The 13100-nt window shown below is 50.2% G+C and overlaps 1 protein-coding gene across 1 annotated transcript in view; it reads right to left on the bottom strand.

The window, feature by feature from the left end:
• LOC310815763 (phosphatidylinositol-binding clathrin assembly protein-like) overlaps positions 1-10309 on the bottom strand; it is a gene marked incomplete at its 5' end in the record, with an annotated part of 16664 nt that extends 6355 nt beyond the window's left edge. Inside the window, 8 exons of the mRNA XM_083685681.1 lie at positions 2677-2718; positions 4550-4656; positions 5063-5174; positions 5436-5529; positions 5712-5814; positions 6801-6876; positions 7177-7319; positions 10180-10309. Of these exons, the coding sequence (XP_083541807.1) occupies positions 2677-2718; positions 4550-4656; positions 5063-5174; positions 5436-5529; positions 5712-5814; positions 6801-6876; positions 7177-7319; positions 10180-10309 (807 nt within the window). The remainder of the gene's footprint in view (positions 1-2676; positions 2719-4549; positions 4657-5062; positions 5175-5435; positions 5530-5711; positions 5815-6800; positions 6877-7176; positions 7320-10179) is intronic.
• Positions 10310-13100: the final 2791 nt, after the last annotated feature.

The following is a 13100-nucleotide window of genomic DNA, read 5'->3' as shown; positions in this document are numbered from 1 at the left end:
GACCTTGCATTCCAGATGAGGAACGGAATCATGCAACAACAACCGGCAAAAACAAGATTTTTCAGATACTTATGTTTTAGGGGGAAAAGAGAGAGCAATGAGAATCTGGATTTGTTTCTTCAGAGAAATCTAGAACGTTCTAGAAGTTCAACGTAAAGAGAAAACAGTGCGGGCCTCAGTAAAGACATGGGTTGGATGGAGTTGAAGAGGGATAGACAAGGCCTTCATAAGCACTACAGACTTGAGAAAGTATATAAAACATTCATCTTTTGTCTTCAGCCATCCCTGATGTGTTTGTTCGTCTGTGACGGCTTTAACACGGTTGTCATGCAGTGCTTATGAGGGCTTTGTGTACACCATTTCAAGTCACATTTGCAGAGACCTATTAGGTAGGAACCATTCGCTGCTCTCCCCACAGATAGTAGCATAGGCTGTCTCTTCAGGACAGAGTTGGTTTGGAGGGAACTCAGTGATAGACCTGGACAGAGTTGGTTTGGAGGGAACTCAGTGATAGACCTGGACAGAGTTGGTTTGGAGGGAGTTCAGTGATAGACCTGGACAGAGTTGGTTTGGAGGGAGTTCAGTGATAGACCTGGACAGAGTTGATTTGGAGGGAACTCAGTGATAGACCTGGACAGAGTTGGTTTGGAGGCTACGTCCCTATACGCTGAACTGTGAACAATCTACATCTGATTCCTCAGATGATGTAATCTCAGGGAGGGTTAGGGTCTGGATTGGCCTGGTAGGGCCACCGTATGCCTTGACAGCTGGGGGCAGGTTTCTGGACACAGATGAAGCCTGTCGTCCTGGTCTGAACTGACCTCCCCATGGCCTCTCCGCACTGGAGGTGTGCTTCAGTTCAGGAGCTTCATCTGGGTCTCCAGACCAATGACCTGCCTCGGGGTTGGAGGACCAATGACCTGCCTCTGAGACTGGAGGACCAATGACCTGCCTCTGAGACTGAAGGACCAATGACCTGCCTCTGGGCTGGAGGACCAATGACCTGCCTCAGGGCTGGAGGACCAATGACCTGCCTCGGGGGCTGGAGGACCAATGACCTGCCTCTGGGGCTGGAGTCAGTGCCAGTCAGTGCCATGACAGACTAAACGATCTAACTTAAGAGAACTAACTTGGTGATTTAACTTTGATTACAAAGATAGATACACCTCACAGATACGCCCCCTCCACCTAAACTGCCACATATGGACGACCAGGAGGACGTGTTTTGTTTTGCGTGGTTTACATGATTAGTAAATGGCCTCTTGAACAGCAGCGTGTCAGTCCCTCCTTCCTACTCACGAGCCTAGCGGTCCTTAGCCTAGCAATCCTTAGCCTAGCGGTCCTTAGCCTAGCGGTCCTTAGCCTAGCGGTCCTTAGCCTAGTGGTCCCTCCTAGCTAGTCCTTAGCCTAGTGGTTCCTCCTAGCTAGTCCTTAGCCTATCGGTCCCTCCTAGCTAGTCCTTAGCCTAGCGGTCCCTCCTAGCTAGTCCTTAGCCTAGTGGTTCCTCCTAGCTAGTCCTTAGCCTAGCGGTCCCTCCTAGCTAGTCCTTAGCCTAGCGGTCCCTCCTAGCTAGTCCTTAGCCTAGTGGTTCCTCCTAGCTAGTCCTTAGCCTAGCGGTCCCTCCTAGCTAGTCCTTAGCCTAGCGGTCCCTCCTAGCTAGTCCTTAGCCTAGCGGTCCCTCCTAGCTAGTCGCTAGCCTATCGGTCCCTCCTAGCTAGTCCTTAGCCTAGCGGTCCCTCCTAGCTAGTCCTTAGCCTAGCGGTCCCTCCTAGCTAGTCCTTAGCCTAGTGGCCTCTCCTAGCTAGTCCTTAGCCTAGTGGTCCCTCCTAGCTAGTCCTTAGCCTAGTGGTCCCTGCTAGCTAGTCCTTAGCCTAGTGGTCCCTGCTAGCTAGTCCTTAGCCTAGTGGTCCCTCCTAGCTAGTCCTTAGCCTAGTGGTCCCTGCTAGCTAGTCCTTAGCCTAGTGGTCCCTCCTAGCTAGTCCTTAGCCTAGTGGTCCCTCCTAGCTAGTCCTTAGCCTAGTGGTCCCTCCTAGCTAGTCCTTAGCCTAGTGGTCCCTGCTAGCTAGTCCTTAGCCTAGCGGTCCTTAGCCTAGTGGTCCCTCCTAGCTAGTCCTTAGCCTAGTGGTCCCTCCTAGCTAGTCCTTAGCCTAGTGGTCCCTCCTAGCTAGTCCTTAGCCTAGTGGTCCCTCCTAGCTAGTCCTTAGCCTAGTGGTCCCTGCTAGCTAGTCCTTAGCCTAGTGGTCCCTGCTAGCTAGTCCTTAGCCTAGTGGTCCCTCCTAGCTAGTCCTTAGCCTAGTGGTTCCTCCTAGCTAGTCCTTAGCCTAGCGGTCCCTCCTAGCTAGTCCTTAGCCTCGTGGTCCCTCCTAGCTAGTCCTTAGCCTAGTGGTCCCTGCTAGCTAGTCCTTAGCCTAGTGGTCCCTCCTAGCTAGTCGCTAGCCTAGCGGTCCCTCCTAGCTAGTCCTTAGCCTAGCGGTCCCTCCTAGCTAGTCCTTAGCCTAGCGGTCCCTCCTAGCTAGTCACTAGCCTAGTGGCCTCTCCTAGCTAGTCGCTAGCGCTGTTAAGGGGGGGTAGGGGCCTCAGGGAGGGCAAGGGGCAGGGCCTGTAGGGTGAGTAGGGAATGGAAGGAGTTTAGAATGGAGCATTATGGGTAATATTGAGATGAAATGCACCACTGACCTGAGAGAGATCTGGGCTGTCACCCTGATCAACTCCAACTTGCTGTGTCACAAAAAAGGAGAGGGGAGGGGGAGGGAGGGGGGGGGGGGGAGGGAGGGGGGCAAACAATAAACAAACCAAGAAACAAACAAACCAATAAAGCAACACGAGCACAGAGTAAAGGGGGAGATGTGTGGAGAAGGGAGGAAGAAGAATCAAACCAAAGGATACATTACTACATGCAGTGGCTGCACACACACGCACACTCACACACACGCACACACACACGCACACACACACACACACGCACACACACACGCACCTGCACACGCACACACACACATGCGCACACACGCACACACACAGTCTGGAGACCGGTCTGAGATGAGTGATGCGTCAGATGGGGCGGGCGGGGCCAGAGTAGTCATGTGACAGATGGGAGACATCCAAAACAAACAACAACAACTAATGTTGACTTAGAACACAGAGAGAAGAGGCAGATGACAGACAGTTAGACAGGCCAATGAGGTGACAGACACACGGTTAGACAGGCCAATGAGATGAGCCCTTTAAGTCAACGTTAGCCTGTGTTTGGATAGAGCGTTACGGACGGACGGGGGATCATACGACTACAGAGAAATACTGTTGGTTTGAGCTGGAAGGCCTTTCTCTACCGACAGCAGACATTCATCATTAGAGAACAGGGAGAGAGAAAGAGAAAGAGGGGAAGAGAGAAAGAGTGAAAGAGAAGGGGGGGAAGACAGGGGGAGGAGAGAGAGAGAGAGAGAGAGAGAGAGAACATCTTGCTAAGACATGCAGCAGGCATCTGAACAGGCAGCACAAAGAGAGGTCCTTCACTGGGAGCTCTGTGATTGGTCCACCACACGGCAACAGAGAGGACACAGAGAAAGAGGGGCCCTGTCCCAAACCAAACCCTAGCCCCTACACCCTAGCCCCACATCCTAGGCACTACACCCTAGCCCCTACACCCTGGGCCCTACACCCTAGCCCCTATACCCCAGGCCCTATACCCTAGCTCCTATACTCTAGCCCCTATACTCTAACCCCTACACCCTAGCCCCTACACCCTAGCCCCTACACCCTATAGCCCCTACACCCTAGCCCGTATACCCTAGCCCCTACACCCTAGCCCCTACATCCTAGGCATTACACCCTAGCCTCTACACCCTAGCCCCTACACCCTAGTCCCTACACCCTAGGCATGATACCCTCGCCCCTATTCTCTATAGGCACTACACCCTAGCCCCTACACCCTATCCAGTATACCCTAGCTGCTACACCTTAGGAACTACACCCTAGGCACTACACCCTAGACCCTACACCCTAGTCACTAGTGATGATCTGAGAGAATAGCTACATGGTAATAGCTTCACCTTTCTCTCTGATAGGCTGGGTGAAATCTTTGCATACAACCTATCCAATCCTCTCAGATCTACAGTAGTGCCTAGGGGTGAGGGTGTAGGGCGTAGCGTGTAGGGTGTAGGATCTAGGGTCTAGGGTGTATGGTGTAGGGTCTAGGGTATAGGATTTAGGGTGTAGGGTGTAGGGTCTAGGGTCTAGGATGTAGGGTGTAGGGTGTAGGATCTAGAGTCTAGGGTGTAGGGTGTAGGGTGTATGGTGTAGGGTCTAGGGTGTAGGATCTAGGGTCTAGGGTGTAGGGTGTATGGTCTAGGGTGTCTGGTTCTAGGGTCCAGGGTGTAGGGTGTAGGGTCTAGGGTGTATGGTCTAGGGTCTAGGGTTTCAGGGTTGATTTGGGACTGAGGGAGAGAGGAGAATCTGAGGTGCAGGAACCAATCCTTGTGTCTCTAGGGTTGGTTCCTCCCCTCAGCTGTAGTCGTGACGATGGGAGCAGGTTGAGGACGGGGGAGGTTACCTCGGCAACGCGGAGGAAGTCGGAGAGCCGCGTCATCCTGTTGAGGAAGGTCTTGTAGATCTCCAAAGCTTCTTTACACTGATTCTTCTTCATGTCAAAGTACTTCTCTACAGGGCAGACAGACAGGACGGGTCAGAACCGGAGAGACACAGGAGGGGTCAGAACCGGAGAGAGAGACAGGAGGGGTCAGAACCGGAGAGACAGAAAGGAGGACGGACAGACAGACAGGAGGTCAGTCAGACAGGAGGACAGACAGACATGTGGTCAGACAGACAGGAGGACAGACAGACAGGAGGTCCGACAGACAGGAGGACAGACAGACAGGAGGACAGACAGACAGGTGGACAGACAGACAGGAGGACAGACAGACAGGAGGACAGACAGACAGGAGGACAGACAGACAGGTGGACGGGTCAGAACCGGACTCCTTCTCCTTTATAAGACATTTTATGAGTCCCACACACACACACACATACGCATGCACACACACACACACACACACACAGGTCCTACCCAGCATATTGATGACTCCTTCATTGTAAGCAGCGAACAGACGGATGGAGTCTTTAAACAGCAGCATGAAGGCAGCATTTATCACCCCGTTGGTCAGCTCGTTAGAGTTGGCCTGGTAGGAGCAGAGACAGGTCAGCATGGTGTGTGTGTGTGTGGTGTGTGTGTGTGTGTGTGTGTGTGTGCGTGTGTGTTTCTGTGTGTGTGTGTGTGTGCTTCTGTGTATGTGTGCTCTTGTGTGTGTGTGTACGCTTCTGTGTGTGTGTGCTCTTGTGTGTGTGTGTGTGTGTGTGTGTGTGTGGTGTGCGTGTGTGTGTGTGTGTGCGTGTGTGCGTGCGTGTGTGCGTGTGTGCGTGTGTGTGTGCGTGTGTGTTACCTGAAAGTCCAGCAGTGCGTCCAGCTGGTTCTGGATGATGGGGATGGTCTTGATCAGCTTCTCTGTGGTCATCGTCCGCATCACACCGTCGGCCCTAGCAACAACACGACAGTAGAGATCTAACTGTTCTCGACTGTAGAGATCAGTGTGTGTGTGTGTGTGTGTGTGTGTGTGTGTGTGTGTGTGTGTGTGTGTGTGTGTGTGTGTGTGTGTGTGTGTGCGTGCTTGTGTGTGTGCGTGCTTGTGTGTGTGCGTGCTTGTGTGTGTGTGTCCTACCCTCTCTTCATCTTGGTGAGGTCCACTGCCACCAGCCTGTAGGCCAGGGCCTTCTCATTCAGGTAGCGGCTGTAGCGTCTGATGAACGTGGACATATCATAACCTGAAGAGAGCAGAGGAAAGTCAACACTCACAGGTCATACACTACCATATAAGGTCATACACTACCATATAAGGACATATAGTACCATATAAGGACATATAGTACCATATAAGGTCATACGCTACCATATAAGGACATATAGTACCATATAAGGACATATAGTACCACATAAGGTCATATAGTACCATATAAGATCATATAGTACCATATAAGGCTCAGGGTTAAGGTCATATAGTACCATATTAGGTCATGTAGTACCATATAAGGTCATATAGTACTATATAAGGACATATAGTACCATATAAGGTCATATAGTACCATATAAGGTCATAGAGTACCATATAAGGTCATAGAGTACCATATATGGTCATATAGTACCATATAAGGTCATATAGTGCCATATAAGGCCTAGGGTTAAGGTCATATAGTACCATATAAGGTCATATAGTACCATATAAGGCCTAGGGTTGAGGTCATATAGTACCATCTAAGGTCATATACATATACACGCTCATATACACGCTGCTCAGACCTCCTGGGGAGAACCCTGCAGTGCGTCTACAGATCAACTAAGTGCTGTGTGTCGGAGCAGCCAGAGCAGCCCACAGGGCAGCAGACTGCCTGGTGTGTCTGTGAGGCAGTGACAAGCAGAGAGGCAAGCAGAGAGGCGTTTGGACACTGGGACTGAAGGTACACACACACACACACACACACACACACACACACACACACACACACGTACACATAGGGCAGACACTCTAACCACCAGGCCACTGAGTCTGTGATGTGTCTTTATGGATAGTGTCTATAAACATACTGATGGTTCATCAGGGAGAGTTGAACTACTGTTGTCTTGGTAACATTCAGCATACAGTAAGGCTGAAGGTTTTATTCTACAGTATGTCCCCATGGTGCTGTGATAGGCTGGCTCCAGTCATCGTACCTTGTAATGATGTAATGGTTAGAGTTGACCAATGAAACAGTACCTTGTAACGCTGCCTTGTCCAGGAAGTTGTTGAGGTTAAAGGTGGAGTTTCTGGACGCCAGGTACTGGATCAACCTCTGGTGGAGGGAAGACAGGAGAGAGAGAGAGGAGGAGGAGGGAGGGAGAGGAGGAGGAGGGTTAGGGTTAGAGTGTTTGGAGAGACAATAATTAAATCATGAGGTGGTGTGTGTGTGTGTGTGTGTGTGTGTGTGTGTGTGTGTGTGTGTGTGTGTGTGTGTGTGTGTGTGTGTGTGTGTGCGTGCGCGCACAAATGTGTGTTCTCACCTTGTCAATGCATGAAGTGATGAAGGTGTGTGTGTGTGTGTGCTTCTCTGTGTGTATGTGTGTGTGTGTGTGTGTGTGTGTGTGACACTGACCTCGTTGCCATACATCATGAGGTGGTGTGTGGTGATGAGGGCTTTGAAGACGACCACCCAGCTGTTGGAGGCGGTCCTCTCCAGGAGGGTGTCGGCCAGGTGAGGGACACTCACATTCAGCTCGTTGGTGCAGTGGATCAGGTCTGCAGACACACACACACACGCACACGCACACGCACACGCACACACACACACACACACACACACACACACACACACACACACACACACACAGGCATGCATACACACACACACACACACAGCCCATTGGTACAGTGTCATCACCTCTGTCAGTTGATTGATAGAGATCTGATCGAGACAGACTTCCACTAACATACTCTACTTTATTAGACCAGTGAAGAAACTGATGTTTGACATTTCAAACATTTATATTCTGATAAAAAAAGCTGTCTATAAAAATGTTCATCTAAAACCTTCATTTAAGAGTCTAAGTGGTTCTGTGAGGAGGGAGTTTTAATCCAGACTGCTTCTAAATGCCATGAATTCTTCCTGGATGATTTCCTGTCTTCCTGGAGAGTGAAATGTGAACTAGGAGGCTGCAGGTTAATCTTCTCTACACTCTCTAACCTGAACTCTAACCCTAACTCTGACCCTAACTCTAACCCTAACTCTAGCCCTAACTCTAACCCAAACCCTAACTCTAGCCCTAACTCTAACCCTAACCATAACCCTAGCTCTAACCCTAACCCTAGCTCTAACCCTAACCCTAAACCTAGCTCTAACCCTAACCCTAGCTCTAACCCTAACCCTAAACCTAGCTCTAACCCTAACCCTAGCTCTAACCCTAGCTCTACCCCTAACCCTAGCTCTAACCCCAACCCTAGCTCTAACCCTAACCCTAACCCTCAATATAGAACAGCTGCAGTAGCCCGCCTCCACCAAGCCTTCTCACAACAGAACTGGACATTTTTCACAAGAACAACAAATTACTTTAACGTCATTCAAGATGATGCTAATGTGACTCAAATGTGCTTAACTGGATTATTCTAGAAAAGGTCTGTAACGAATTCAACACTTAAACGTTGATTTCCCTCTTTACGTATAAACGTCTACAATCTGACCTACAGTAACAGGAAGAAAACTGTGTGTGTGTGTGTGTGTGTGTGTGCGCGTGTGTGTGCGTGCGTGCCTACGTACGTCCAATGACGTTGGAGCATAATAACTAGGGTTAATTGTTTCAACAAGATTACGTGGATGACATCATCAAACAGGAGAGGGAGAGAGAGAAATAGAGAGAAAGAAAGAGAGAGAGAGAGAGAGAGAGAGGAAGAGAGAGAAAGAAAGAAAGAGAGAGACAGAGAGAGAGAATGAACTGAAAAGAAACTGGATTCCTTGCGTCCTTTCCTCCGTGTCCTCCACTCGCTTCAAAGGGAAGGAACCTAGATCTTCTCCTCCAATGAGAAGACACAAGGAATCATCAACTCCTCCCCTACTTGCCACTCTGCTAACTCCTCCCCTATCTGCCACTCTGCTAACTCCTCCCCTACCTGCCACTCTGCTAACTCCTCCCCTAGATGCCACTCTGCTAACCTGCTGGTCTGGTGATCAGACATCAATAACAGATCACTGAGAAAGTGATGGTGAGAATGTTGAGGTGAGGCTACATCTGTCAGTGAGGCAGGAAGGTCACGGCAGGACGGCACTCTGGGTAATATAGCTCACGGCTAGAACTCTTACACACAGCCACTCCACTCAGAGGACAGACAGACAGGCAGGCAGATAGACAGGCAGACAGACAGGCAGGCAGGCAGGCAGGCAGGCAGGCAGGCAGGCAGGCAGACAGACAGACAGACAGGCAGGCAGACAGACAGACAGGCAGGCAGACAGACAGACAGACAGACAGACAGACAGGCAGACAGACAGACAGACAGGCAGGCAGGCAGGCAGGCAGGCAGGCAGGCAGGACCCAATGGGCTAGAGGTGAAGCACCTGGTGCATACAAATAAATTGGAATTGGAATTTGATTGATCGAAGGTAGTGGCCTTGGGAATGTGCGTGTGTGTAGCAGTGTGTGGTGTGTGTGTGTGTGTGTGTGTGTGTGTGTGTGTGTGTCATTGCATTGACTGACTGGCCACATCATTGATTGTGTCAAGTAATCATTTGGATAGAAAGCCAGCTAACCTAATAGTCAGTAGTTAGAACCAGGAGAAGAGACTGTAGTCGATAATGACTGCAGTTCCACATTCATACACACACACACACTATCTCTCTCTTTCTCTCTCTCTCTCTCTCCCCCTCTCTCTCGCACACACAAACACTCTTTCTCTCTGTCTCTCTTCTCTCTCTCTCTCTCTCTCTCTCTCTCTCTCACACACACACACACACACACACACACACACACACACACACACACACACACACACAGGCACTTTCATGGACACGTTGAGATCATGGATGGCCAATCTATGACACCACCGCCACTCTACCATCCGTGTCCCCTGGTCACAGTAACGGGTCGGGGCGATGACATTCACAGGCAGGCTGCTGCTGCTGCTGCTGCAGCCTTCTGTTACTGAGGTGCTACACCTCACCTCTGGAACACGGTGCTACACGGTTCACAACGGCTAAGACGGGCTCTACCTGCCCCCGTATGCCTGAGCCGTCAGGGACATGTAGCTTACATGTAATGAATGACCTATAAAAGGATACCTGACTGCATGATCATGTCACATCATAACGGATGGATGTTCTGTTTCGGTATTTATGAGCACAACCTGTGCGTCTCACTGATAACCACTAGGCTATCTTGCCTTATCGTATTCATAGGCTACTGTAATGACTCGCAATTCCGTTGCTGGCTGCGCAATTATTCATTATTCTGGTGAATAACGTATCAAAAAAAACTGGCAATTAAAATCAATGGGCAACATCATTAAAACAATTACAAATAGCCTAGTTTTTTTTTTTTTTTTTACATTCAATGTGTGTATGGTTTTGTTGCTAATGTGAGAAAGCGGCGGGGTAGCGGGTATCTTAACCTACAGTCAAGGTGCTTCTTCTTGGGGCCGCTGACTTCGTGCGTCGTGGCCTTGCACACGGCTTTGCTGATCGCGGACCCGGTCATGCTGTGCTGAGCCGCGGCGATCCGGTCCGTGATCGACTGTCCCGACATATTCCGACGGTGGGGAACCGGGGGAGTCAAGATATCAAAATGTCTTTAGAGACGACACGGAATGTGCCCCGCAAATTGCCCGTCTGACAACAAAAACGTAGACTGACGCGAATCCGATGAGAGAATTCATGCGGCGACCAAATATAATCGACGGTTACTTTCAGTAAACCATCTGCCTAACGATAACGGAATGACCCGCACATACAAATGCAAAAAATATTCCCTATGAAAACGTCCCCCCGCTAATAAACGATCCGCTCGGAGGTCGAGACGCTACCGGGTTGCCAAGGGTGAGATGCCGGGTAGCGCGCAGACACACATTAATACAATTCAGCGGCGGAGCGTTGATCAGACAGCGGCTCCGTCGAGATTATCAGAGGCGTCGCGACGTTCACTCTCGCTAGGCGGTGATTGATCACAGCTGGACGGCTTTTAAAAACGTTATAAAACAGCACATTGTTATCTGTTCCCTTTTCTGCGGTGGCGCGGGTGTCTCGTAGATGACTCCTCCCACTGATCCATACGGTCTAACTGCCCAGCTCCATACGGTCTAACATGAAGGCATTCAGTCCTTTTACAACGGTTTTTTTTTCTCGGGTAGCCGATTATTCCCTTTTTTCACTCAAACTAGTGTGTAAAATGGCAGTGTGTGGATCAGGTGACTGGGAGAGAGGAGGGGGGGTGGCAGAGAGGGTCCGGGGAGGGCGTCTTAAAGCGCCAACCCTGCCGTAGCCGAGGCTTCGCTAAGCAGCTGCAGCTCATAGATGTGCAGGGGATGGGATCTGTCTCCAACTCCTCTAGGACTGCAGCACGGTCCAATCAGATACAGACACACCACAGGGTTACCATGGCATTGTTGTTATATCGGTGTTACCACTGAGTAATAACAGTCTTCATAACAGCGTCAGATTGACAGTGTACTGGGTTCTGGAGTAATAATAGATCAGCATCAGTTTTCTGTTCACCTTCTCTAGGAGTGGATGTGTCCTGTAGCAGTGATAATTAGTTATCCCTGTATGTAACAGTGATAAGTAGTAAGCCCTCTATTTGACACAATACAGGATGTAGAGGAAACAATTAAGGAAACAGACTTAAATAACAAATTAATGGCAAATAAATGCCTTTCGAGATCAATAACCTTCCCTAGAAACTCCTACATGATGGTCTCAGTCCTTACACCTGGCAGATCAGCTCACCTGACAGAGAGATCAGCCCACCTGGCAGAGAGATCAGCTCACCTGACAGAGAGATCAGCTCACCTGGCAGAGAGATCAGCTCACCTGACAGAGAGATCAGCTCACCTCACAGGGAGATCAGCTCACCTGACAGATCAGCTTATCTGGCAGATCAGCTCACCTGACAGAGAGATCAGCTCACCTGACAGAGAGATCAGCTCACCTGACAGGGAGATCAGCTCACCTCACAGGGAGATCAGCTCACCTGGCAGATCAGTGCACCTGGCAGATCAGCTCACCTGGCAGAGAGATCAGCTCACCTGGCAGATCAGCTGACCTGGCAGATCAGTACACCTGGCAGGGATCAGCTGACCTGGCCTACTGCAAGGGGTGATGGGAATATGACCCTCATGATCCGTTGTCATTGCTTGACCTTGTACCTAACATTCATCGTTCTGGATGTTCTTCAGCGCAAACAAAAGATACAGAGTGTGGTTTTAAAAAATGGAACATTTCTTCCTGGACAACCACCTTAGTTAACATATGATCTGGTGTATCAGACAAGACAGTTGCAGAGAGCCCCATGTACAAGCTGCTTTAATGAGGAACAGGGTGTATCGCAGGCCATGACACTGATGGACAGACTGAGGCACGTGACATGACTACAGTATGGAGAGCAGAGAGGTCGGCAGGGGGAGAGAGAGCTCGGGCGGAAGAGAGGAATGAACAGAGGACAGAGGAGTGGAATGGACAGAAGAGAGGAATGAAGAGGGGAATGGTCCAGAGACAGAGGAGAGGAATGAAGAGAAGACAACAGAGGAATGAACAAGGGAATGGTTCAGAGACACTAGACATCTGTAAGCCTATACAGTGTATAAGGATCTGAGAGACACTAAGGCACTGTTAGTTGAACCCAGAGTGATGTACAGTAGATAGTACTGAGAGACACTAAGGCACTGCTAGTTGAACCCAGAGTCATGTACAGTAGATGGTTCTTTAGAGACTCTAAGGCACTGCTTGTTGAAGCCCATCCTCACTGCAGTGGATCAGTCTGATGTGTGAGGGTCACTCTTAATGCACCAGGTAGGTCACTGCAGCAGCAACCAGAGGGGAGGAGAGGAGAGGAGAGGAGAGGAGAGGAGAGGAGAGGAGAGGAGAGGAGAGGAGAGGAGAGGAGGAGAGGACAGAGGAGGGGAGGGGAGTGGAGAGGAGAGGAGGACAGAGGACAGAGGAGGATGAATGATGATCCTATATTGGACTGTGTCCTTTGTCATGTAGAGGGTGAGGGTCATGGAGAGGTCATGTAGAGGGTAAGGGTCATGTAGAGGTCATGTAGAGGTCATGGGTCACGTCAATGTCATGGCTGCAGGCAGGCCGCTGTGATGCTCGTCTCGTCCAGGTTGTCTGAAGGAGAGCCTCGCTCTGACTGTGCAGGACTGATGCAGCTTTGTCCACTCCAGGTTTCCATGGCAACACAGAATGTTTCCATTCGTCATTACTAACACCATTTCTCACACAGACGTCCTCATGCTGTCGGTCCACGTAGAGAGACACACCACACATTGTCTCTCGTATGACACAGACGGGCAGACTCCATCCCGCTCGTCCCTAATGGG

This window comes from Argentina silus, assembly GCF_951799395.1.
Source record: "Argentina silus genome assembly, chromosome: 2".
Taxonomy (NCBI): Eukaryota; Metazoa; Chordata; class Actinopteri; order Argentiniformes; family Argentinidae; genus Argentina; species Argentina silus.
This window is presented reverse-complemented; position numbering and strand designations above follow the sequence as displayed.